This window comes from Terrapene carolina, unplaced genomic scaffold (genome assembly GCF_002925995.2).
Source record: "Terrapene carolina triunguis isolate 2854851 unplaced genomic scaffold, T_m_triunguis-2.0 Scaffold23, whole genome shotgun sequence".
NCBI classification, from domain to species: domain Eukaryota; kingdom Metazoa; phylum Chordata; order Testudines; family Emydidae; genus Terrapene; species Terrapene triunguis.
Window position 1 is genome coordinate 14,612,068 of NW_020664374.1, and position 27,861 is coordinate 14,639,928.

General features: G+C 42.1%; 1 protein-coding gene across 3 annotated transcripts in view; it reads left to right on the forward strand.

Annotated features, from left to right (window-relative positions):
• Window positions 1-10,837: 10,837 nt before the first annotated feature.
• Window positions 10,838-27,861, forward strand: part of LOC113406229 (epidermal growth factor-like protein 6) — a 62,901-nt gene continuing 45,877 nt past the window's right edge. For 2 of the 3 annotated variants that reach the window (XM_026649605.1, XM_026649609.1), the window contains exons 1-3: window positions 10,838-11,032; window positions 19,820-19,929; window positions 24,706-24,798. In XM_026649605.1, coding sequence (XP_026505390.1) covers window positions 10,956-11,032; window positions 19,820-19,929; window positions 24,706-24,798 — 280 coding nt within the window. In that variant the 5' untranslated portion in view covers window positions 10,838-10,955. Of the gene's footprint in view, window positions 11,033-11,360; window positions 11,437-19,819; window positions 19,930-24,705; window positions 24,799-27,861 lie in introns of those variants that run through there. The other variant, XM_026649607.1, reaches the window with a different exon arrangement.

Consider the following 27,861-nt stretch of genomic DNA (forward strand, 5'->3'; position numbering starts at 1 on the left):
CCAGCCCCGCTCCTTCTGCCTGAGGGCCTGCCCCTTCTGGGCTGCCAGAGCTGCCCCCCACCTTGCCTAGGACCCTGGCCACCCTGTGAACCAGTAAGTCCTTTAAGTTACTTTCATTCCTGCCTAGTCCCTGGTACAAAACCCAGCTTCCTGATGGGGCCAGATGAATTTCACCTTTCTTCCATAGGATCATAGAATATCAGGGTTGGAAGGGACCTCAGGAGATCATCTAGTCTAACCCCCTGCTCAAAGCAGGACCAATCCCCTATTAAATCATCCAACAGATTTTTGCCCCATATCCCTAAATGGCCCCCTCAAGGATTGAACTCACAACCCTGGGTTTAGCAGGCCAATGAGCTAGACCTCCCCACCTCCATGCTGTGCAAGCCATTTTATTTAAAAACATCAAAAGGAGTTAAGCTGTTAAAGTTTAAAGCTCCAAAGGGTTGAATTACAAGGCAATCAGTTACCATTTAACACGTTGATGTAACCTAGTAAATTTGTACATTTTGCACCCTTTCATTTTTAAAGGTAGTTTCACTGCATGGGCTTTAAAGTCATCTTTTTCTGTCAGAAAGAAGACAGCTATGACAGAGATTCTATTTTGTTAGACAAACATATGGAAAATCTCATATAAAGAGGATCAACAGTACTTGAATTTTCTTGTTACAGATGTATGTAGTCAAGGAGCAAAAGACCTACATTTCGGTATGTAAAAAAATAGTAAAATAGTCCACAGCTTTTTAGCAAGGGGAGCCGAAACCAAAGAATCATGACAAAAGCCAGAAATTTATACTTGTAAAAATTCTCAGTCAAAACCACATAGGGGTCTCTTATTACATTCATTCATAAAGCTGCTGGAAATGGCAATCCCTGTTGTATGGGCAGACTGCATAGGAATCAATGTTTAAAAAACCTGATGGGGGAAATATGATCTCAAATGTGCGGCTTTATATGTTGAATGTTTGGTGTTAGGTTCTTCACCCTGAACTTGCAGCATTCTTCAGGATCAAGGATTTCATTTTAAAAAATAAAAGTCCTAAATGCTCCCCTTTCTCTTGTGAATGTGGAAGGGACATCTGCAGCCTGGACCAGAGAAGCAAGGAAGGGGAGAATTCTGGCTCCACATGATTTCATTTCCCCGTCCCCCATTCCCAATGAAGCATTTACATGGACTATATGCTCCAGAGAAGTGGAAGAGGAGGGTCAGGAAGAGAAAAGCATGGCTCAGTCAAAGCCATTCTACCATGCCACAGAGCTGGATGAACCTGAGTAGTGTCTTGCAGTATCCTCCCTGAATGGCCCTTGCTTTTGGCCCTTAATGTCTCTGTCATTTCTACTGGGAGTGAGAGAGGCTGAACAACTAGGATAAAACTAACCAAGTGCAAACTTGCTTCCTTTCCCAGTGCTATGCAGAATAACCCATTGAGCCTGAGTTTCTGGGCCTGTCAAGGGCTGTGGAAATCGTCTTCCTATGGTAAATCCATGCACTTTTGTCTATGCTGAAATTAGACAGACTGAAGCAATCGTATGATATTCTAACAGACATGACAACTTCACTCATCTGTCTTAACAGCATCTTAAAACAACCAACTTTTAAGAAAAAAGTAACAATGGTAAACTATCATAAGAACATTGAATCCTAGAAACTCTTAGTAAAAATGGCTCTAATTTTTAAAAATTGTCCTTTTTATTCTCACTTGTTTTTTGTTTTTTTGCACTTTTCCTCTGTTATGTTGTCATTGTCATTCACCACTGAGTCGGTTAAGTAGATTTGGTATGGTGGATGTGCACAGCTAGTTTGGCACTCTATACAAGGAAACTGGCAAAGGTTGTCAGTATAGGGTCCCTAGGAACCAATGTTAAAACACTTGAATGGCTCTTTTAAGGGGGTAGATAGATGTTTTTAAAGGCACAAATGGCACTTAGGTATCCAGCTCCCACTGAAAGTCAATAGGAGCTAGACACCTAAGGGCTAGATCCACAAAGAGGACTTAGTGTATGTCTACACTGGGGTGTGGAGAGAAAACAACTATAGCAGCGAGTCTATATGTGTGTCAACTGACCCAAGAATATTTCATAGTCCAGTGACTAGGAGATTCACCTTGGGGGTGGAGAGACCCGAGTTTAAGTCCTTGTTCCTCTCAGGCAGAGTTGCCCACATCCTGAGTGAATGCTCTAACTCTGGGATTACAGGATAAAAGGAGACACCATCTCCTCTACCTGTGTTTGATGCTGCTCTCCTCCAGTAGGCATGTTCTAAGGAAGCCTCTATGCATGCCTACTAGATCAGGTGAGATAGGAGAGAGAATGCCTTGTTTGAGGATGCTGCTGGGGCTTAGGTGTTAATTTGGCACCAACCATCAGGGTTTAGGTAGCTGTGCACATTCCCACTGGCATATTTTTAGGCATCCAGGGACTATATTGGCAGAAATTTAGGCATCTAGAGAATTTAGGTGCCTACGGGGTTGGATGGCAAACGAGCGTGGATTTTTAGAATCTAAATTTTGGATCTGACAGTTAAACTGTCCTGATGAATGGGCCACCAGGCCAAACCTGAATGGTGCTGTAAGCCCATATGCCAGGTCACAATGCCGCTTGGTTTTTAAGTCTCAAGAATATTTTTTTTCTGTAATGGCTCTGAAAATGAATTTGTCCCATCTCCACTAGTAATAAACCATTTCAGTACCAGTTCAGCAGGAATTGTTGCTGGTAGCCATAGCCATGAGAAACAAAGTTCAGTATAATACCTAGCTGAGGCTTATGTTAGGTTTAACCCTGCTTGCCTTACCCACAGGAGCAGTTTTATGTACTTAGCATGGGACTGCTCAAGTGATTATTAGGAGCAAGATTTGGCTTGTGGAGTATAAAAAACTGTGTAGTAATGTGGAAATCCCGCAGTGAGAGAACTGTTGATTTTAAACACAATGAAATATCTGTAAATTAAAATGTGTTATGAATTAAATGTCTTTCTAATGTTTAAGAGAAGGATAAAAGGCTTATCTGTATTTTGTAAATTGTATCACATAAGCCAAATGAAAACTTGTTTTACATTACCTTAGTATTGATCAGGGAATTTTACAGAGATCACTGTGTATGTGTGAGTGAATGCAGCCTTATGTATATGAACATGGTAGTGATATTATGTGACTGACAAGTGAAATACAGAGGGATTATTCAGTGTTAGTGAGAAATCAAGTTAATCCCACAGCCACAGTCTATGGGCTAAATTATTTGCTTTACTCATGCAAGACTCTGTTGAACTCAAGGGCCACTTTGTGTCAGTAAGGCAAGCAGGATTTCATTCCATGTAGACAAGGGTTCTATAGGTCAAAGAGGCCCAGGAGAAGGGTTTTCTTGTTATGGGGCCCAAACACCATTGAAATCAACTACAACACTCCCCACTGATTCAACAAGAACAGGATTGGGCCCATACGTGTAGAATTTGTTCCATTTTCAGTATATGTACCACTTCAGCTCAGTCAGCAATGTTTCATACAGGGCCTGACCCTGCAGCTTTATAGAGACATGACTTCCACTGAAGCCAATGGCATTATAGGTCACAATCCTGCAAAGGCTTATGCATGTGTTTAATCTTACACATGTGAGTAGTCCCACTGAAGTCAACAGGGTTGCTCATGTGCATATAGTCATACATTTTTTGTAGAAGTGGAGCCGTAGTGTGCATAACACTGAAAACTCAGCTTTTTCAGTGCATACCCCTCAACCTGCTTGAATCCAAGGTAGCAAATGGGCCTTGAAAACAAGTCCAGAACCCCAAATGAGAGACTCATCAACACTCATAAATAACCTTCAGGAAACAATGAGGAGCTTATTCCTTGGCCACGTTTTCCTGATTTGCCATTTCTGATTCCAATAAAGTGTATTGGTAAAAAGTGGGCTAACAGTAGTGCCCTGATACAGAAGTAAACTGCAGCTGAAAAGATGGGATCTATGGCTGAATAAAGAAAAGCTGTGAGAGATTTTGGATTTGTGGAAGTGGTCCACAAGGTCATATTTATTTAATGTGACCTTGTGGACCACTCTCATCTGGTCTGTATTGTGAGTGGCCCTTTGTGAGTACCGAGGGAAGGGTAGAAAAAGAGTCCTTCCATAGCCCCTCACATGGGGGGCCAGCCCTAGTTGCAGTCCCACAGTTGCCCTTCTTTAGCAGAGAGATTACTCCCCGCTAATGCCCACTGGAACATGTGCCACTCCCAAAGGGGTTGGGAAGCAGGGGGTGGGACAAGTCAGATGTTCCCGTGGGCATTCGCAGGGAGCAGTTAGTGTACATGTGGCATAGGCCACCACAGCTGACTGACCATGCAAAAGAGCTCATGCTGACCCCTTGAAGGGGTGTAGCAATGTAGTGCACTTCCTTGAATGCTACAACGTGTGGGCCTTGAACTCTACAACGTGGGTCTGTGCCTAACAGACAGTGGGCCTGATTCTCCTCTCACTTCACTGGTGTAAATGAGGAGTGACTTCACTGAAATCAATGGTGATACTCTGGTGTAAAGCTGATGTGTGGGAGAGGAGAAACCGACCTGTCAGATAGCCAGGATACCTAAGAAATAGTTTGTTATGCAGGGATTAGTGCATGTCTTGGATGAATTGCTAGATATACAAGGCCCCAGAAGTGCACTAATCCTTTGTAAATGTATTGCCTGTCATGTTCTATTATTATTTTGGAAAATATTTTCTTAAAATAAGGGGAAAGGGTCATATCTGAGCAATTACTAGGTATAATTGACATGGCTATGACATCATTGACACCACTCAGCAAGTTCAGTTTGTGTCCAGGGTTCATTTAATTATGTAGAATAAGAAACAGGAAACCTTAACTAAGGTTCCCCATAGTGTGTGAGTGTGTGGGGCGGGGGGACCTCGGATAACTGCTGCAGAGACTCATGCAGGGCCTTTACAGCAGCTAATCCTAGTGACCATGAGTTAGTGAATTTTAAAATTATATGCTGCCATTGGTACAAAAGAGAATGTGTATGTCTGTTGTGGGGGAAAACAAATCACTTATTTTTGTAACTATTTGAAAAGGAAACATTGTAAATTGAATTTGCTGTAAATTTAGTTCAGATTTTGCCCAATCATACAGCTGAATTTTGAAAGAGCAGAATTTGTCCCATCATTTTAAACCTGGGTAGTAGTGCCTTTTGAAGCACTAGACTATTAAATGCATATTCCTTGTGTATTGTTTGGAGGGCTGGCTGGAATCCAGGAAGTTTGGGTTGGACATTTTATGTGCTAATTATTTAGCTATACTATGTTTATTGCGATAACCTCCCAGTATTGTTGAGTCTTGTGCTTTCCATGCTGTCAGCATAATACTTTTGTTACCCAAAGGGAGGCCATAGAATGTGTAAGCAGTGTAAATCTGTCACTTTGGGAATTTACATTATGCCTGTGTGCTTTGTTTAGAGAGGAAAAAATGAAAGGTCTGGGTGGAAATTTTATCATCACCTCACTGAGCTTTCTACACACCAGAGATTAAAAACATTTAGAGTTCAGTAGTGTGGAAGGTCAGGAAGGAAAACAAATAATAGCCCAGAGAGAGGTGAAGTGGAGAAATCCTGGATAAATCAGCCAGGAATATAGTCAGCCTTGTATAAGTGTTTGGTAAGGGTTCTGCTTTGAGGGGCTAGTAATCCATCCAAGGGGGAAATTAAACATCCTGTTGCTCCTTTAATGACATTAATGAACAATTCAAAAGAGTCTGCAGTACACACCTGTTTCTCATATGACTCTACCATATCTGAGTAGGATGATCTCAGATAATAAATAGGAATGACAGAAGACTGATATCAGCTCCCCTGTTTCTCAGGATATTGCGTCACCTTTTCCACCGGCACTAAAATGACATTGCAGTATTTATACCAAAGCTCAGATGGCTCTCATCAGATGACCGATTGCCCCAAGTCTTTGAAAGGTAATTGCCCAGTTAGTGCAAGGCATTTGAGGGTGGAAGACAGGAAGAAAGAGTATAGGGTGGAGGAGTTGCTAGAAGCTGGGTTCTCACTTTTTCCTTTTGTCCTCGGAATAAACTTCAGTCTGATCTCACAAAGTGGACAGGCCCCAAACCATCTCTGAGCTAGCTGAGTAAACATTTACTATGGATGAGTGTGAGTACTGACTTCCATTGAAAGGAAACCCATTGACGGGCAGGCCCCACAGCAAAGCAGGAGGTCTGTGTTTGGGAAGAACCTCTGGAGTGTTTGGCAAAGTGGAGGTCACATGGCTTGAAGATGTCACACTCTCAAGCCTTGTCTACAATATTACTATAACCGAATCGAGGGACCTGATTACAACCTGTTTTAATGTTGTACTGTGGAACATGTTTAAAGGGACATGGCTCTGTGGTAACCACCTACGCTTTTTAATCATGTTGTAACCAGATTGGCAGTAGTGTTGTTGATGTAAACACAGGAAAATGGAGTTTGCCCATTTGGGGAATATGGGGATTGGTTTAGGTTAGTTTACTCACTTTTTTTTTTTTTTAAACTACTGGCGATTAGGGGAGAAATATGTTGTAACCAAGTTCCCTGACTCCTTTATAGTTGCAATAAAGCTAACAATGTAGATTGGGCCTTGGTAGCTTCAGAAGAAGGCCATTGCACTCTGGGGGTAGATTTTGTATAAGGGAGGCCTAGAGTAAAACCAAACTCAGATGCCAAGCATGAGTAAAGTCTATGTCCCATTTCACTGGGTTCTTTCACTGTTTAAAGCCTCTCATTTGAACCCTGCCTTTGGGATTAATCTGGCAAATGCTGAGTGGGAACACTCAACATCTCCCAGGATAGTTCAGTACCTTCCAGGACTGAATCCTTAAAAGGAAACAGAATTGCAAATATTAATGTACTGGCAAAAGCTAAACATCCTGTATGAAATCTAGTATTTCAATTTATCTTACTAAATATAAGGCAGCCCTTTGGATAGTCTAGCTATTACCTGTCAATAGATTAGTATAATCTAAAATGATTTTGAAGGGAAGAATTACAGTGCACAACTATGTAATTTTAAAATTCAGAATCAAATTCACCTTCACTCAGTAAAACACTGATCATTATTTTAATGGCATGTCTTGCATCAAAGGCTGCATAAAATGAGTGTCTATAGAAGTGCACATGCATGATGAAATCTCCATGTTTTTATAATATACATTTTAAGGAAATGTAGTGCCCTTAAACGGTACTGAACTGATTGAATTCCTCTCTTTGTCGACCACACAGGCAGCCAAATATGAGGACACTCATATTGGCAATGCATATTTCCCCAGTCTGTCTCACCAAAGTACCTTAAGCCTATCCTGAAGTAACCACCCTTTGGTGAGTTAGTCACCACACATTCAATCAACGTCAATGCCAATACACTTCACAATCGCCACTGACCAGCTGTCAAATGGCAACAGTGTCTCTTCCCTACTGTCCAGGACTGTATTTGAACCAGTGACCTAGAGATGAAAGGGCTGTATCCCATTACCAGTCCTATACAGTCCCCCAGTGGATGGCATTTACACATTTTAAAACGCTTATGGATCATTTTAATTTTCAACAATTTTATATCTTATTACAATTATGGTTTTCAATAAGGAACTCTAAAGTTTTGATGTTGCCCCCTCTATGATGAGATGATAGGGTTGCCAACCCTCCAGGATTGTCCTGGAGTCTCCAGGAATTAAAGATTAGACTTTAATTAAAGATTGTCATGTGATGAAACCTTCAGGAATACCCCTAACTAAAATTGGCAACCTATGAGATGATATAGAGTCTGCATAAGGCCACTTTGGGAGGAAGTCTGCAGTCACAGGAGACAAAGGAAAAATCAGCAGGGGAGCCCATCATGGGATATTTAACATCAAGACTGGATGAGAAATGCAGAGAAATGTCAGACTATTGTATGGGTTTTGGATAAAATATTATATTTTGGTAAGTTGTTTTTTTTTTTTTTTAATGTGAGCATGGTGGGGAGACTTAATGATCACACTGGGTAGAGTTCAGATAGAGTTGAACAGGCATTTCTGCTTAAAACACTTGTACTTACAAAGAGTAGAAAGGGTTGATCCTGTGGTTAAGGAACAGAAGTTGCTATCAAAGATCTGGGTTCTATTCCTGTCTCTGCCACAGATGTCCTGTGGGATCTTGGGCATGTCATTTAACTTGTCTTAGCTGCTGCTTCTGTCAAATGAGGATAGTGCTTCTTACCTAGCTCGCAAGGGTGTTGCAAGACTTAATTGTTTATAAAGAGCTAAGATATCATTGACTGGAAGGTGTTATACAAGTGCAAAATATTTTTACTAGACAAGGTTCCTTAAGGCAGTGCTTCTCAAGCTATCTGATGTGGGGGACCAGCAATTTTTTTTTCCAATGTGCCAGGGACCGATGCTATATTATTATCCTATTTGACGCTATTATGAGGAAACTCGCCGCGGACCGGCAGCCGATGGCTCGTGGACCGGCACCGGTCCGCAGACCACCACTTTGAGAAGCACTGCCTTAAGGCACAGCTTTGCCTGCTCTCTATTGAGTCAGATTCATTATTGTGATTAGAAATGGGTGAATAATCTGCAAAGAATAAATTACTTCACAAATTTATGGGAGGGGTTTTCAGCTCTGGAAATGTCATAGCAGATTTTGAATTTGTCATATGACTGTATTTCACACATCTTTTTGAGAATACTTTACCTTTCTGAATTGTTTGTGAACAGCATTGCATATACTTGGTATAGTATGGTAAAGTTTGAGCTGTTGTGGTTACTCAGATAAGTTACATTGCATCAAGTCAGATTCTGGCATCAGTTACTCAAGATACATACTGTTGTAACTCTGCATTTGCACAGCTATAAATGGGATTGAAAGTTTGCCCATTGTTTCTGTTCACTGACCGAACCCTTGCCCAGATATTGCTGGTGAGAAAACTGAATCTGAATCCTTCCCATGCTGCCAGAGCCAAATGCTACGTTAAGGCACAAATAAGGCTCTGCCATCCCTGTCTATCCTGGACTGCTCTTTGCCTGTCCTCTGTGTTAAGTCCCTTTGAAATCAGGTGATTAGCCAATGTTTGGGGTCTTGTGATTTGTTTCTATAAGGAGGAGAAAATAGAAGATGGAATTGGGTATTTATTTGATGCAAACCTTTTCATTTACAAAGAATGTCGATGGTTTAACACAGACACTGGTGTCAAACAATGATGCATTCTCTCACCTCTTCTGTTTGGCATTACCATTGACCTCATTATGAGAGAAAGCGTAGACCAATGCAAAACAGGCATTGCATGGGTCAACAACAGGACACTAGAAGATTAAATTTTGCTGACAACACAGCTCTTCTGAGTGACTGTTCAGCCAACGTGCAAGTCAAGATTGAAAGTATCGCAAAAGAAAGGGTTAATAGTTATGAAAAATAAATAAATCTGAGAACCCCAGCAGCTCTGAACTCACACATTATGTTAGAAGGCAAAGCAATACCGGGGTGAGTCAATTCTCATATCTTGGCAGTAGCACTGAAGCCCAGGGGGATGTCCAGAAGGAAATAATGTCATGAATTGGCAAGGTGGCAGCTGCTTTCATTAGCTTGAACAAGACTTGGTCACTGAAAATCTATAGTTTAAAGACCAAACTCTCACTCTTTAACTTAAATGTTATTTCCACCTTAGTATAGGAATGTGAAAGCTGGAAATCCACCAAAGGTATAGACACATGTCTAAATGTCTTTGGAAGAAAAAATACCTCAGGAGAATACTAGATATATAACAAATGCCAAGATTCCCTAGGAAGTTCAACAGCTTCTTATCTCCAGTTATCTAGAAAAGAAAATGGAAATATGTGGATGCATAGGTGCTGGAACCGGGGTTGCTGGAGGTGCTGCTGTGCCCCCTGTTTGAAGTGGTTTCCATTATATACAGGGTTTACAGGCTCAGCACCCCATTATATAAATTGTTCCAGCACCCCTGGTGGGATGTGTTAAGAATGAATGCTCATGCCCTTCAGGGCAGGGACCATCTCCCGCTCTGTTTGTACAGTGTCTAGCACAAGGGAGTCCCATTCTTGGCTGGTCTTAGGCACTGTCATACTAAACATGTTAAATAACAATAAATGTTTGCCATGGCAGGGGGGGTCGGGGGCAGCTGGAGGAGAGAATACCCATACATGCAAATATGAAACTCTTGGTTTGTAAATACACTTATGCCTGAAATTCACTTTCCTTCATGTTTGCACCACTAAAATCAATCGCTGTTTGCAGAAAGCCAGCACAAAACGCGTGGGAATGTTTATGGGAATTTGTACTGTCCATCGCTAATAATCCATGATTAACCACTTTTGTAAGCGGGGTTTGTCAGGAGTCAGACTTGTCAGTGTCACCCTTGTTTTACCTCCTGAATTAGGTGCCATCAGCCTCCACTTCACAGGTGAAGCTGTGTTAAACACAGTTTGCCTTTCTCTTCCTTCCCCTCCTCTCGGCAAGCAAGAATCTGGGTAATGCTGAATTTCTTTTCTCTCTCTTTGCGGTGGGTTGGGGGGGGGTTAATTACTGGGTTGGTTGGGGCCAACCCGGGCCCACCTTTCCCCGCATCCCAAGCTCAGCGGTCACTGTATGTCACTTGCTTTGAAGCGGCAGCAGCGTGCAAAGCCCAGCTTGTGTGTTGCTGTAGGCGGGTCCCCCAGTGGAAGCGAGTGACCCGCCCCCAGCCTACCCGTGTTTTATTTAACCAGATCCCGGACTAGCAGCGTTTGAGAGGGTGGGGGGCGGCGGTGTGGATGTCCCCACTGGCGGAGCTTCCCGCAATCCTCTGCTCACCCGCCCGCTGCCGGTGCTGGCTGTCCCTGGCTGCTGCTAAACCTCGCTCAGGAGCGCCGAGCTGGCACTGGAGTGGGAGGCAAATAACACCCACAAAGGCAGCAGCACAGAGCTCCCCCCCCCCCCCCCGCTTCTCCTTGCAGCTCAGACATGGGGCCGATCGCTTGCAGCGCTTTGCTAGCCACCCTGCTGCCCTTTGTTACCCGCGGATTTGCTGACACAGCCAGGTTAGTAGACCAGGACCGGCCCAGGGCACTGCTCTCCTCCGCATTGCACGGAAGCCCCGCGGGGGCCAGGCAGGGGAGGGTGAAATTGGGGGTGGTCTGCCTGTCTCTCCCAGCGAAGGAGCGCTCAGACCCTAGGCGAGAGCGGGACAAGCTCTCTGCAGTGACTAGAGCAGAAGTCGTGCGAACCTTCAATGCGCCGAGTGTCCGCCCTTTGTTTCTGCTGGCCAGCGATCAGGGAACGGGCGCAGTACAGATGTGTTGGTTAGTCTCATCTGGTTGCTGAACGCTTCCTGAGACATATTTCACCCTGTGGGTTGTCCGCCAGCTGTTCGCTTTGGCCGTCTCTTCCACGGTTCGCTGTCGGGGATGTGTGATTGGTCACCCCAGTGTTTCTGCTCTGATGGGTGAGTGAATCTCTTCAAATTAAGAGGAGGGAAATCAGAGATATCAAGGTGGCGATAGAAACACTTTTCCTATGAACATTTGCACAGACACCTGTCCACCTCTCCTGGTGAGACTGTTTTTCTTTCTGCAACCATTCATGAGAACAAGAAAAATCACTTGTACTAATGATAACAGAAAACTAATACAAAGGGTTGTTGATTTTTTTATTAAATTAATACAGTATTTGCAATTTTTTCTTCAGTATTTTCCCAGTTCTACTCAAATGTATGTTAATGTAAGTTGTTCCCCTATTCCTCTACATGATGATCCTTTTTAACAATATATATGTTGGGGATGGATTATATAATGTGTGTGTATTGGATGTGTATTGCTATACGTGTGTTAATGCATGTACATAGGTACATATATTTGTAATATACCAATCTCATGATACCTAGGTATAAGTGTAAAACATATATTATGTGAATTGCAATTAGAGAGAGACCCAAGCTGAACATTTCAGAATCAGATTCCTAACACCGCAAAGTTTTGGAGCATTTGGATCTAGAGTTTTAGGTTGATCCATTATAACGATAGTGAGGAGGGGGTGTGAAATGTGGATTCTAGTTAGGAATTTGCAACTTCATGGGTGGCCATACCTGGGGTTTTGTTTCAAGCCTATCACTAGCTTTAATGTGTATTATTCAATTCAGTTTTGAACACCTGCTTTTGCTTTTTCCTTCTTCTTTAACTGGTTTCTTATCAGTGGCTGTTGCAGCAGCTGATTCTGGAGGGCAATGATCCTCTTGAACTTTGATTGGGCGTAAGCAGCGGTTTGTGGTGATCAGCTTTTCCTATTTATGCTGTTTCTGCCTAAGCAGAGAGATTCTTGTATGGTACTTTGACTGACAAGGATTTAATAGACTTTCCATAGGCAAATCTATCTTCATGTGTTTTCCCCCAGAGCTTTGGATGCATCAAACCCTCAAGCATTTTCCAGTAAGTAGGTGCAGATAGATGTGTTAAATTAAGAACTTCTTGTTGGTACAGCTCTGATTTTTATAAAACTGAGTATAGCTAGGTTCACCAGATAGCAAGTGTGAAAAATCGGGACGGGGGTGGGGGGCAATAGGCGCCTACATAAGAAAAAGCCCCAAATATCAGGACTGTCCCTATAAAATCAGGACATCTGGTCATCCTAAGTATAACGCTACTGAAGAGACAGTTATTAAGACCTTCCCTCTATTTTACAGACTATAGACTAAACTTTCCCTGGAGTAATTCCACTGAAGTCAATGGGGTTTCACTGGGGATGGCTCTGGCTCTAACTTAAAAAAACTCAGGAGATATAGATGAATACAAAGAGGGGAAGCAAAATACAGAAAGCTATAAATTGTCCTTCTCTTAAATTTGCTTGTAGAAATAGACACTCTTAATAACCATATGTTAAAGGTTTTTAAATATTTGTATCCCACAAGGAGAACATCGAGGTAAAGTCCAGCATACAATTTTGAGAGGGAATTAACGAAGTTATTCAGTATCAGACAAACTTTGCCAGGGCTTCACATTCAGAGTTAAGCAAAAAGCCATAAAGACCCCAATAAAATAGTAACTATTAAAAAGGAGAATTCATAGCAATTAGAGATGAAGTTTTCAAGATGTAGCATGGTTTATTTGTTTAGCATTAGGGTCATGAACTGGTATGTTTCTTATCAGCAAGTGGAAGTGTGCTGTTCCAGCATGTTCAGAGCTGTCAAGTGCTCAGTTTTTCAGGAACTGAACAGGGACTCAAGTGTATGAACTCCAGAGCTGCTCATACACATTTTGCACTTCAAGCAGAGCATCCGTAACCAGCATTATGTTCGTGTTAGTTATTTCTTGAGGTTTTATGCATTTGGGTTTCAAGCTTTTTCAGAGGCCTGAAATTGCAGAATGAAAGCATTTCAACAGAAAATGTTTCTTTGATTTTTTTTTTATCTGAACCAGTGATGTGTTGTATAAAAACCTCAATTATATAACATTAAACCAGGAAATTTGAAGACTGATGCTTGCTCCATGTCCAATGCATAGGTATGACAAGACAGATTGGTGGTGGCGGTTCCCAGTGGGTTTTTTTGGCCAAGATCAGAGTTGCATCTTGTTCTAATAAAAACAGACTTTAAACATCTAGATAGAAGGGTTAAACAGCATGTTAAATAGATTTTGTAGAGGATACTAAATTAAAGGGACTCAAAAATACCAAGTGTCCTATAGAGTTTAGAAATATGGACAGGAAATAGCAAAATTAGAATCAGCCTTGAAAAACTGAAGTTAATACTAATATTATTTTTCTAAAAGGAAAAATAATCAGTCACTGAAAAGGCCGAGTCCTGGAAAGAAATGATAACAAAAGGAAACATACAGGTCTTAAATTGTTAAGAAACAAGCTTGCAGAGAGCTAAGAAAGACGAGAAGAAAAGATTGATAAGATTTTTGCAGTGTGGTCAGAGGCATCATTGTGGAGCAGATGAAAATGGTTCTTTTCTTTAAAGTTCAGGTTATTCTACGTATTAGGGATGAAATTCTGGTAAAACTTCCATTGATTTCATTGGGGCCAGGATTTCACCCTAGGCCCTAGTCTTGCAGTACTAACTCAGGAAAAACTCCCATTGATTTAGACGAGAATGTTGTCAGCAAAAGGACTGTAGAATCAATCCATTTGAATACTGTGTTTAGTTCTAGGTCTTTCATTACCAGAAAATATATTTGAACTGGAAACAGTTCAGAGAATAGTGACAAAATGGTGACATGCTGAAAAGAATGGCTAAACATTAGGGAAAGAATTAAAAGAACTAGATTTGTATAATGTGATTAGAGGGAGATGGGCATGAAAACAGTCTACAGTTATTTAAAGGGTAAAAAAACCATGCTGAGTTGTGCCTTTGAGGCATAACCATGCTGTAGAGGGGTTTTTTTGTGGGGGAGAGGGGCTGGGAGGAGGAAGAAGGGCATGATGGAAACCTTAGGCAAATTCTTGCTGACTCAGCCAGAATTCCTCCTAGGGTTCTGAAGGAGCTCTCGCTGAAGCTTCACCATGGGTACGTCTTCACTACCTGCTGTATCGGTGGGTAGCAATCGATTTATCCGGGATCGATATATCGCGTCTTAACGAGATGCAATATATCGATCCCCGAATGCGCTCACCGTCGACTCCGGAACTCCACCAGAGCGAGCGGCGGTAGTGCAGTCGACGGGGGAGCCGCGGCCGTCGATCCCACGCCGTGTGGACCCCAGGTAATTCGATCTAAGATACTTCGACTTCAGCTACGCTATTCGCATAGCTGAAGTTGCGTATCTTAGATCGATTCCCCCCCCCAGTGTAGACCACCCCCATGTCTCATAACCAGAGTTGGCTAGGGCAAAGTTGGGAATATCCTAGAATATTAGGGTTGGAGGTCATCCAGTCCAACCCCCTGCTCAAAGCAGAACCAACCCCAACTAAATCAAATGATAACAGAAGATAAATGACAAGGATTTGTGCAGATTGATTTGTTTTTCATGAGAGGTCATAACTCAAAGTAAAACAAACACACGGCTTCAAATGACACAGTGCTTAAGTGTATGTATACAGTACACACCATAAAGCATACCTATTATTTATGGGTGTATCTGTCACAAGTTAGCAACATAGTCTGGGGTAAGAAGAGAGCCAACTCTATTTTTTTTTTCTCATATCATCCTTAACACTGATTGGGTCACTTCCTCAGTTACTCCTGGGGGAATTCTGCACCAAAAAAATTAAAATTCTGCGTACAATATTTTAAAATTCTGCACATTTTATTTGTCAAAATAACAATATAATCACACCAGCTTCAATTATTTTGGTAATTTATTTCAAAATACTTGTCAGCAACTATGTCTGTAACAATACAGACAACAAAAAAGATCCAGGAAATGGTTTTTTTTTTTTTGGTCAAATAGATTCCTTACTAGTCATATTAATACAGAATTCTGAGTAATACATCTAAACTACAATACAGAAATGTATTTCCCGCACCCTTCTGAAGCAGTGCAAAGGCTTGGCTGAGTCGGGGTAATGGAGGACCTGAGGGAAAGGGAAGGAGCCTAGGTGTGAACTTGGAGGGTTGTTGGATGTAGGCAGAAGTATGGAACAGGGTTTGGGGGTTTATAGTCCTGCAGAGTTCTTGTATTTAATAATGTTTTTGACGACCCAAGTAGTAGTCATTAACATTTTTAATGGATTAGCTTTGGATTCTTTTATACTATCTATGCTGCTTTGGGGTTCGCTCAGGCCAGTAAGGGGTTGAGTCAACACCTGCCTTGCAGCTCTGGGTGTCTTAAATGTTCTGCTGCTGTGGTTCCCAGCTCTGACACTAACAGCCAGTCTTACAAGCATGCAGGTCACACCCTGGCTTCCACCATCCAGTTACTCTTTGCAGGCGGACCTCAACAACCCTTTCAGCCCTGAGTTCTTGCCCCACAAAGTCTTCTTACTGTAATTCTCGCAAAACCTTATCAAGTTTGCTGCTCCTCTAAAAGACAGCACACAGCAGCTGATTACCTTTATCTGAGGTTAACCGGCACTCTTTCAGTCAAAGCACTGAGTTGGTTTATAGTAAAAGTAAGTTCACTGACAAAAGGAAATAGGTTAAAGTGATATCAAGTATAAAGAATTAAAATAGAAATGGTTAGAAACAAACAAAAGTAAAAACACACTTCTCAGACTAAAACTCAACTTAGCAAACTAGAGTCTTTTGTTCAAAGAAGTTTTTCTCAACACAGTAATTCTTCCAGCATGGCTAGCCCATTCTTTAGCCATGACCCAGCTCACTGAGCAAAAAGTGCTTGGTTTCTTTGACTCCTAAGGTGAAGGGTAGCTTAGGGGTTCTGTCCTCTTCTTTTTATAGTCCAGTAAACTTTTGAAATGTATTCTTTGAGACATAAGCCCCAGACAAAGTTTTCTCTTCACCTGGTTAGCTTTGTTTATCTTATATGTAAATATACCTTTTCTCTGCCTGATGACCAGGCTGGTCACACAAGCAAATACACATTCCTTTGTCTAAGGCAGACTGGGCTTAAGCATTGCTTGACAAACACATTTTAGAATGTAATTCTAGCACCTATTTATAACTGTTTGTACTCATCCCATACACACCACTGTGACATAGAGGCCTATTGGTGGTTCATTCTTCTGTGTCAGCAACTTCTGAGTCCTCAGCACTTCAGAAAAATAGGCCTGGAGCCTCTCCTGTCAGGCCTTTAAAATTAATGGCTCCTTTGGAAAGAGGTTGGCTTAGCTGTATCCAGAAGTGAGATAATTGGAATATTTGCTGATTTGTTCTGTTAGGTCTGAAGTCTTGCATGAAATATTGTCACTGGAATTTAAAGGATCAGAGTAGCTAGGCCTTCCAATTTAAAAACAAAAACAAAAAAACTAAAAGGAACATAGATTATATTAGGGCATTTGTTCTCAATGAAGTTTGTGAGCTGGGGGTGAAAGGCTCATTGCTTAATGGCAAAAGGTTTATTCCTCAGCAGTTCAGGTCTTTAATGCTACAGCTTTAAATTCGTCATTGATCCTGGTGTATCTCAAAGGAGGGGGATGAGTTGAGACATCTCTCTTGGTGACGTGGACAGAATGGTGCTTGTGGTACTCCAGAGCAAATGGAGACTGAGATGGATTTACTATATTTCTTCAAGTTTGGCAAGGATATAAACTCTTGTGCTTCAGGGTATCATCCAATAATGGGGATAGATCTGATTGATGGGCGGAGAATAGTGAAAAAGGTCCTCCAGGGACAGGTGATCCCAACCTGTGTTTGGCTGGATTTCTTGCACCTCTCTGTGAAGCCTCTGGTACTGACCACGGTGGGGCAGAGTCCTGATCTTCTGTAGCAATGCCTACGTTCTTCCATTCCAAGGAGGAATCCATAGGTATGGTCTGATATTGAAGACTAGAGCTGGATTGCTCTTAAACAAAATCCATGGCCAGACAGCTAAATCTCCCCTCACCAACTGAGTATTCTGTCATGTCCTTAAAGAGGCAGGATTGTCTGGATAAATTTTTCCTTGTGTGTCCTCAAATCAAAAATTTGATTAGTGGAATATGTTCATCTTCTGGGACCTGAGAGTCACAAAAATCTTGAAGATTTAGTGGAAAATGTAATCTATTTATCTGCAGTTCCTGCAATATCAAGCCATGGTACATCCAGGGGATTTTATATAAGATTGGTAATATGGAGTGCAGTGTCAGTTACCTCAAACCATTAGATTCTTGTACTGAATTAATGGTTTGTGCATTAATCTCTTCATATCACACATGAGATTCCTGACTCCTGCAGATGACTTTGGAGTAGTGTCATTTGTCTACATGGGCAGAATGGACTCAGGTGTGTTTTCAAGACCCTTTCCTAACAGAAAGCTTTTTAGCCATAAGTAGAATGATTTTTAAAGTAGAAAATACACCCCCAACAGAATTTCTTTAAATCTGAGCAGCATAAAATGCCTTCCCTCAATGTTAAGGCACAGAACATCATTGAAGTCTATGGAACTGTGCTGATATACACTGGCTCAGCATCTGCCCCTTGAGTTTTACAAAGGAATATTCATTTGTTAAAGAAAGGGAAAGGCAAAGCTTTTTTGAATAAAAACCAAACAGCCCCAAATTCAGAGGCTATGAATAATGAACTGATTATTGGAATGACATCAGAAACTTTAACATGCATTTGTAAAGTTAATGGTGTCAGCCAGCCACAGGTGGCACTGTAGCACCGACAGACCCCGGTCGTCAGTGGGCGGGATCGAACCTGGGATCTCTGAAGCTTAGTGCATGAGCCTCTACTGCATGAGCTAAAAGCTACCTGGCCCTTAGAAATTAATGAGTTTGCTACAGCATTAGCTAAGTGGTCTCAGTGCCACTAGAGAGGACCGAACACCACACGCAGGAGGTGTGTGGGTTACAGTATCATCTTTCTACAGCCATTATGGTAGCAGGCTTCAATGAAACCTGACATGACCTTCCAAGAACTAACGATCAGCAAGACATTTCTTTGATCTTGCCTTTTCTAACAAACCTATAGCAACAGGTATATTTATATTTTAAGACGCACCCTACCAGACCAAGACACTTCACTGCACATGCTTCTTCCTTTGGGGAGAGGAATGAGAGAATAAGCACTACGTGAGAGATGAGTCACGTGCCTTAATGCACTGCTGGAAGGCGCTCAGATACTATAGTGGTGAGCGTGTTATAAAAACCTCTATCGAATAGACTTTACAGAGCTCCATCAAACCCCCAAGTCTTTGCCCCAGGGTGAGATGCAACACTTTGTTTAGGCTCGCCAATAACTATGAGCTCTTGGATTCCTTCTGCTGACCTGTCTCCTGGCTGACCTGCCTCTGGTGACAGTTCCATTTCAGAAGGCAGTTTTGCTGAGGGAAATATCATTCCCTATCTTTGGAAGTATTCTTTTTCTCTTAATTTATGTGACTGGTTCCTGTGGGGATGAGTGCCTGAGAAATCTGTAATGAGTATTGTAACTCCATAGTTGCTCTAATAAAAGTTATATTACAACTCAATACAGGGTGACAGGCATTAATGGCACTATCATCAGGAGATAAAGCGATGACGTTAATATGTATCAGAGGAAGTACAAAATTTCATGAGTCTTATTTTCAGTATAGGACTTATATGTTCCCACAAATTGCCCTGTAAATACCCACACCTTCACCTGGAAATTCTAGCTACTGAACTATCTCTAATGAGGCAACATTTTCTTTGAGGAAGGACAAATATTTGTAGACTTTGTCAAAGAAGTGTATTAAGGAGGGGCATGGAGAAGGGGGTGGACGCATGGGATTTCAGGTCAGGGACGGAGTTTCGTCATAGGTGGCTGAATGGCAGAAGACCTTATGGACAAGAGTTGGAGGAGGAAAAACAGATGGGCTGGGGGGAGGTTAATGGGCGGGTGGGGGACCCCAAAACCATCACTGCATAGTAACCACCTCAGGATTTATGCAGCACTGATTTTCCATAAGTATTGTAATTTGGTCATTAGCATTGTAGAATTAGTCATGGCGGCCCATTTCCTCATCTGGTGCAAAATGGAATCACCCCATTGACTCCAGTGAAGCTACACTGACTTGTACGAGCTGAGGATCTGGCCCTATTTTCTACTTTGCAATTTTAATAGAAAAGCTGTAAGTTAGTTACAATTTGAAAACCCTGAACCGCCTACTTAGCATCCCTTCAATGAACCCTGCTGACTACTTCAGTGACGCACGTCAGCAACATTAAAATGTGTGGTGGTGGATGAAATTTGATTAAAACATGCAAAGGAGGCAGTGTGATGGTGGATTAAAATGTGTTCCTCTGCTGCAGCTAATGTTATGCTTCGTGCACAGCTCAAGAGGTCACAGGCAGCTGATGAGTGTGAGCCAGCCTGGGGTTTGTCGCTACGGTTCTAAGCTCGAGTGCTGCTATGGCTGGAGAAAGAACAAAGGGCATTGCGAAGGTAACATTAGCAAATAACCATTGACATCTTCATGACTGTGTGCTTAGCTTTTAATAATGTGGCTCCTTATGGGCCCACCAGAGGTTATAGGAAGCAGAACAAGTGAGGATTCAATATACTGTAGGAGCATGAAGAAAATAAGTGTTTTTTAGAGAGCATCCCTTTAAAAATGCAGAATTGGATAAACAGAAGCACCCAGTTAAATAGATTCATAACTTTAACACCAGAAGGGACCATTAGGATTATCTGGCCTGACCTTCTGCATAACACCGAAAGATGAGAATTGGAGAATGCCTGTACCAAGATAGCCATCAAAAATTAGAACAAGATCCAAAAAATCAGAAATGCAGACTGTAATCACTAAAACTATATTTACAGACAGATGCTTTTCATTAAGTAGCAGCCTTTATCTTCAGATTCTCTGGGAAGCAATAGTTTCCACCCTTCTAAAAAGAGAATAAAATTCAAGCAACAAGTCCATCTGAATAGAACTTATGTTGCCAGCCAGTATTCTGGTCCCTGGGGAGCTGGTTTCATGAAGGATCAATGGCTTTTAAGAGGCTTCCAATCTGTTAAGGGCATACAAATGCTAGGAAGAGGGTAATATGAAATCTCTCCCCAGCTGTATTTAGGCAAAGCACAATGAACTCATAAAATGCCAGACTTTAGGAGGAGTCAATTTCTTAGCGCTGACTATCTGTCGAAGTTTAATAAAGGTTCAGTGTATAATTAATAAAAATCAGTAGACTGCCGTCTAAAAGGGACTGATGCTCAAAAACCTTTTCTCCTTATAATTGTATTAATATGCTTTTCAGATAGCAATGCTAGTTTAAAAAAAAAAAACTTGAGCAAAGGGATTCCTTAATAATTTTGCATTGTTTGTATAGTTCTAGTTCTGGTGCTAAAGAATACACAGAGGTAAATATGGCAATAAGCAAAAGTAATTTGGATGAGCAAATGCAACTAGTCACTTTTTCCCCCAAAAAGCATTCAGATGACCTCCTATTGGTGTCCAGTTTTCACAAGTTCTTGAAATTCTTCACCTGGCAGATTTCTGGTTTGAGTCAACCAGGATGTAAATCTAAACTGTAAATAAAGATGCAGTAGCTCCTCACTCTCGGTGAGGATTTTTTTTTTTTATACTCATTTGATTTCACAGTGTGCAACTTTTCATTCAGGGTTTATGTCAGTTTAGGTACGGTGAAATTCTTCATTAATTTGAAGTACGAGGTGATTTAAACGCAAAGGATTAATACATTTAATAAATGTTTAACAAATTTTTAAAGAACTTAAAAAAGAGACCAAAATTCCATTGTGCTAATTCTGGCAAATTCTAAATTGTGGCTTTCCTATGTGCTTTAACTGGTAATACAGGTACACAAGAGAATTGGGACAAGATCCTATAAACTTTGTGCACATCTCCAGGGCTCCTAGGTGCTATGGTAATGCAAATAACCAACAGCAACAATATCCCACTGACTTCAGCAGGAGTTACTTGTATCTATGCATTGCACAATTAGGTCTTCAATTTAAAAAAGAAAATGTGTCATACTGGAGAATATCTGCTTTTGTAAAATATTTTAGGGTCTCATGTTCAAGATACAATGCTCTGATTCTCGATTACTGTATACCATTTTATGAGCTCCTCTGGAAAATAAAATAACAGCTTTGTAGCAGGGTAAGAAACTTGTAAAGCACTGGGGAAATAGGTGTTTCACAACAGACTTGTGACAAATCAGTTAAGTCCTGATTTACCAAACAAAAATCCACATTCCCCCAGACTACTCATAACCACTGTTCTGAGCACCAGTGCTAGTTTAGGTCAAATTTTTCAAACTTGGGTGTCCAAAGTTAGGCATCTAAATCTTATTTAGGCCCTTAAGTAGTCTGGTGCTCAAAAACTCCGGGGGGAAAAAAACAAGGTATTTATTTAGGCGTCTAGACAAGAATTTAGGTGCCTAACATTGAACACACATTTGAAATGTTTGCTCTTATTTTTTATTGCTTTAGCAAAAAGGGAAATTGGAGAGATAGACTCATAGACTTTAAGGTCAGAAGGGACCATTATGGTCATCTAGTCTGACCTCCCGCATGATGCAGGCCACAAAAGTTGACCCACCCACTTTCCCTTAACTCAGCTGTTGAAGTCTCCAGATCGTGATTTAAAGACTTCAAGTCGCAGAGAATCCTCCAGCTTGCGACCCCTGCCCCATGCTGCGGAGGAAGGCGAAAAACCTCCAGGGCCTCTGCCAATCTACCCTGGAGGAAAATTCCTTCCCGACCCCAAATATGGCGATCAGTAGAACCCCAAGCATACAGGCAAGATTCTCCAGCCGGACCCTCATTTTACCAGCGATGGCACGTTATTGCCTAATTGACTAAAATCACGTTATCCCCTCAAACAAGATCTAGATCTTGAACAGCAAAAGCTGACATTCTTACAACCCACTAGCTCATGGATACCAAAAATGTTAAGATGGCAGTTTTCCAGTTCTGCAGTGCTTAGTGGTGTACAATATTGGATGCACTGAAAATTAAGCCATAATGGTTAGTGAAATATTAAACAGTTAAAAGTCTGGGTATATTTTAAAGTACTGGTTCATTAAGTCTTTTGCATGCTGTGTAGCACTTACTGATGTTAGTAATCACACTGAATTTCTTGCTCATGTGAGCAGGTTTTTTAAAGAAGTGCCAAGCCCTCAGAACAATTTGGAAGTAGTAGAAAGAAGGGCACCCACCTACTGGCTAATAACGTTCTGGGTTGTGAATTAAAAAGCTTAAACTCATAAATGTTCAGGCTTAACAGGTGGAAGAGGTATCGTAATTTATAATCCGCTCTAGTGCGCTTCATGTTTCTCCCAAAAGAAACCGCTTCCGAGCAAAAGATATAAAGCACAACTTAGTAACCACCATGCACAAGCCAGAGGCAAGGTTATAGATAAAGGTGAGGCTAGAATCCAGAGGTGAATCTAGCAAGTAGGTTGGGGGCACTGAATTAGGTAGGCAATATTTCACCTTGAACAGGACAAAGCAAAGGTTTTTGGTTTTATTTTTACACCTGCACCCCCACACAGGGAGAGAGTACTTAGAGTATGGACTAGATATGCTCCTGAGTCTCTGATGGCTCTACACACTCACTCACTCACTCTCCTACCTGGGAGCTTCTATGAAATTCCTGGCAGGAGTTCGAGCTATTTGGCCTGACCTTCCTTAGAGTGAGTCAACCTTGTGTGGAGGACCTTGGTGATGGAAGGAGTAATTTTAAATTCCCCCCTGCCAGTAAATCTAGCCAAATTGTTTGGTATTCTTTTAAAAGAAAAATGTAACCCTCAGCATGGGATGGGACATACAACTGTCCAGTCCAAAGACATTAGAAAGCATTTAGTTAGTAATTTAGAATCCAGGCCTAAATTTTTGCTCTCTTTGCATACCAGGATGCACAAGTGTATTTGAAGCTGTCTTGACATCATTAGTTTCTCCAGTATGCTCATACTATATGGGAAGACTTTAAATACTGTGTGTGCTTTACCATTAGACGTTAAACATCTTACTACTGCATACAGAAAGATATTGTGCTACATGGGCATTGTGTCAGACAGTCACTGCAATTCTCGGGTGGCATGTCAGACCCCATAATTAGAAAATGTTCAGACACAACAGAAAAATTCTGTGCCAATTCAATCTTTATGTAATCTGATTTCCAAGGGAACTGCATGGGGTCTAAATCAATTGGCAGAGAGTCTGACTCTGCTTATCTACAGTAACCTGAAGCTGCTCTAGAATGGCTTAGAAAAGAAGACAATTCAGCAGTATTCTATAGAGATAAAGCCTCTCTGGAGAAGTCCATAAGTGGAACTCCAGAGTGGGTAGAAAAAGGAAGGAAGAGGCATGGACAAAGGACAGTGAGGGGGAATTCAGAGGAAAAGGGAGAAAAGCTCAGACATTACAACTGACTCTTGGGTTTTAAAATGCTAAATAGATCTCTAATACAGCACTTACGAACACATGATAATGAACGAATGTAGATGAGTTTGAGACTTTTTTTGAGAGATGCACATTTTAGTTCCAAATTTCTAAGCTTCTAACAGCCTTACATATTTCCATTCACCTGCTCCCCCACAGCAAGTACACTCTTTGAATGGATGAGCAGAAACATGTACTGTGATGTAGCAGAACCCTGGCAGCTGCCTTAGACTGCAGCTCTATTCTTCCAGTGGCTCCACGCTCTCCTACGGTCAAGCTCCATTGTGCTGAGGGACAGGGAAAGTGCTAAAGAGGAAATTGATGCAGCCTCTTACTGATGCAACCCCATTTTTGGCAGGGGGAAAGAAAGTGAGGGGATTGTTCTGGAGGGGACGAAGGAAGAAAGCTATGAGATTCCTTTCAGTGCATACAGCTCTTTGTAAGCCAATGGCAGCACCATCTCCCCTTCCTTTCCCTTCAGCCCCAAAGCCCTGCCAACCTCTTCTGCCTGCAACGCTACTCTCTTCTGCTCCACATCAGTGCCAAATTCCTTCTTTTCCCTCCCATGCTCATGCTTAGCCAGTATCTTCCTCCTGCTCCCCACTCAACAAAAATTTACCAGTGCAGACAGAGCAAGCTATCTGTGCTGCCTTGAGTTTTGTCCTGTTCAATTAAAATGTCCTCTAGGTATCATGGAGTGATGCAGATTAAAGACTTTGACAACTTTAGTTCACACTAGGTTCTCTTGTAATGCAGAAATGTCTCTACCTTCCAGCAACAACATCTTTAATTTCTCTCTGTTTTGCCCTCCAGCCACCTGTGAACATGGGTGCAAGTATGGTGAGTGCGTGGGGCCAAACAAATGCAACTGTTTTCCTGGATTTACAGGGAAAACCTGCAGTCAAGGTTTGTACACATTATAGTTCTTCTCCAGAAAAGAGACTTTGATCATTGACAATCTGTCTCCTTGTCTTCAGCTCCCTATGGAAAAGTGTGTGTGTGGGAGGGGAAATCTCAGCCATTTGTTTGCAGCTACAACTTTAACTGACTTAGGAATTCTGAATTGTCATGGATGATTAAAGGATAAATATGGAAACTAAAACAGGTAATAGTCTTCAGTGAAAACGTTCTACTTACCTGTTCCCTCAACAAGCATCTTTCTTCTAGATACTGTACTTATCTATAGTACTTACATGGCCCCCATCGCTCTAGTATCGGAGTGCCTCACAATCCTCCATGTATTTTTACTGACGGTACTCCTGTAAGACAGGGCAGTGCCATTAGCTCCATTGTACAGAGGGGGAACTGAGGCACAGAGCAGCTAAGTGACTTGCCCAAGGTATGTCAGGACAGCTGGGGCAGAGCAAGGAATTGAACCTAGGGGTTTCCCAGGTCCTAGGCTAGTGCCCAAGCCATTGAACCATACTTGGTCTTCAGTATCTTTACAGTATATAAAATCCACTTAAAGTGCAAGTGTTCAGTGTTCTGAATCCCTCCTGTACATTTCCTTTCTTCTGCTCATGCAGCCAGGATTTGGGGTGTATGTTGTTGGCTGTCCTATATCTTTGGTCAGAATATCGGATGTATGCAAACAGTTTTTGTATTGTTTATAGTTAGGGTTGCCAGGCATCCAGTTTTCGACCAGAATGCCCGGTCAAAAAGGGACCCTGGCAGCTTTGGTCGGCACTGCTCACGGGGCCATTAAAAGTCTGGTCGGTGGTGCAGCGGGGGTCTGGGGCTAAAGCAAGCTCCCTGTGGCTCCCGGAAGCAGCCCTGGGGTGCATGGGAAGCCAGAGAGGCTCCATGTGTCCCCACCCCAAGCGTCGGCTCCGCAGCTCCCATTGGCCGGGAACCACGGCCAATGGGAGCTGCGAGGGTGGGCATAACGGCAGCACGTGGAGCCTCCCTGGCCGCCCATGCACCTAGGGGCTGCAGGGACCTGGCGGCTGCTTCCTGGGAGTCACAGTAAGCGCTGCTGGGACCCCGCACACCCCCTGCCCCAGCCCTGAGCCCCCTCCTGAACCCCAAATCTCTCATCCCCAGCCCCATACTCAGAGCCTGCACCCCAGCCAGAGTCCTCCCCCTCCCCTGCAGCCCAACCCCCTGCCACAGCCCAGAGCCCTCTCCCGCACCCTGAACCCCTCATTTCTAGCCCCACTCAGAGCCCATACCCCGGCCACACAGCCCAAACCCCTGCCCCAACCCCCATCCCAGCCTGGCACCCTCTCCCTCACCCCAAACCCCTCATCCCCAGCCCCACCCCCAGCCAGAGCCCGGTGAAAGTGAGTGAGGGTGGGGGAGAGCGAGCGACAAAGGGAGGGGGGAACGGAACGAGTGGGGACGGGGCCTCGGAGAAGGGGCGGGGCAGGGGTGTTCGGTTTTGTGCCATTAGAAAGTTGGCAGCCCTATTTATAGTACAGTACTGCCAAAAGGTCTTGATCAAGATCCCATCATGCTAGGCACAGTGCTTAAGCATAGTAAAAAAACATAATCCGAGAGTTTATAGCCAGAATAGACATGAAAGAAAGGAAGCATTATAAATTTGCACCCCTACTAGTTCAAAATAGCCCAGGCACACTTCAAAAGAAACATGTTTGAGAGGATTTGTGGACAGGGCTGAGAGCATGCTTCCCACTACAATTAAGGGGTGGAAATGAGTTCTCTAGATGGTAGGCTTGCTGAGTTCCTGCTCAGAATTATTTTCATGCTGTTGAAATTTTATTGTAGTATAGGTTAGGGCACCTAGAGTCTTGTATAGGCATCTTACTAATTAAATAAATTATCTTCCCCATTTTATGGATGGAGAAATGAGATGCAGAGTGATTAGAGACGTCCCCAAAGACCCACAAGAACTTCTCATAAACAGGAATTGAACCCAGAAATCCCACTCTAGTTCCTTGACCACAAGTTTTTCTTCTGAACTGACTTGATGGACACTTCACAATTTACATGGGCAAATACCCTTTGTTTGTACATGCTAATTTGAATTTTTGAGAACTCCGAAATTAGGGCATCCAAACTTGTACATTCAGAAACTTGAGTGCATAGTTTTGGCTTCATAAGTTTACAGGTAGCCTTTGAAAATTTTGAAAAGGGAATATACTGTTACTTTTCACAGTGTTTTTAGGCTCTGCTTTAAAATGTTAAGCAATCAGATTAAAAGGACACTGTCAACTTTGAATATTAACAGTTTGCAAAAAAAGTAAACAGTCCAATTTCTGAGATCACTGCAGAACATTATTTGAAGGGTGCTATTAGAAAAACCCTTCAGAAAAGCCCTCCAATTTTTCTTCTTCCATGTTGACACTATTTATAAGGAATTTTCAGCAAGGAAAAAACTAACCGACTGACTCTAGAGGAAATGATAAAATTGACTATATGCAATGGGTAAAAATTTCTAAAGCACCTAAGTCCCATTTTTCATAAGAGGCTAAGAATCACTGAAAGGCAATAGGACTTAGGCTCCTAAGTCACTTTGGTAACTTTGAAAAATGTGTCCATTGTCTAGTTGAATAAACAAATTTCTGCTCATCTTTGTTACAGTAATCCTGGCTGTTACATGGAACTGTAGTAGTTACAAAACTTTCAGTTGTAATTTCCAAATTGGTGTGTCTCTAAAGATGTATGAAACAACAATATTTTGAGTAATATCATGTTTCCTTTTTTTGTTGGAATGGGCTCTGACAAATACTTTTGCAGACATATCACTACCCAGACGGTTTGCTCTTTGTGGCCTGGAGATTTTCCTCTGGCCTGCAGGCCACACTGACACATGAACAGATGCTGAGACCATTCGAACTGGAATTGAGCCCACTCAGCCCTCTGAGATGTTTTTTTTATTGAAATCACATTACTGTGAACACATGGTGTGTGGACTATGTGCAGTGATGTGTTTTGTTAATGAACTCTTCAGTATTTGATAAACAGGTTTCAAAATAGTGAAAGAGGAGCAGTTGCCAAACAGTTTAT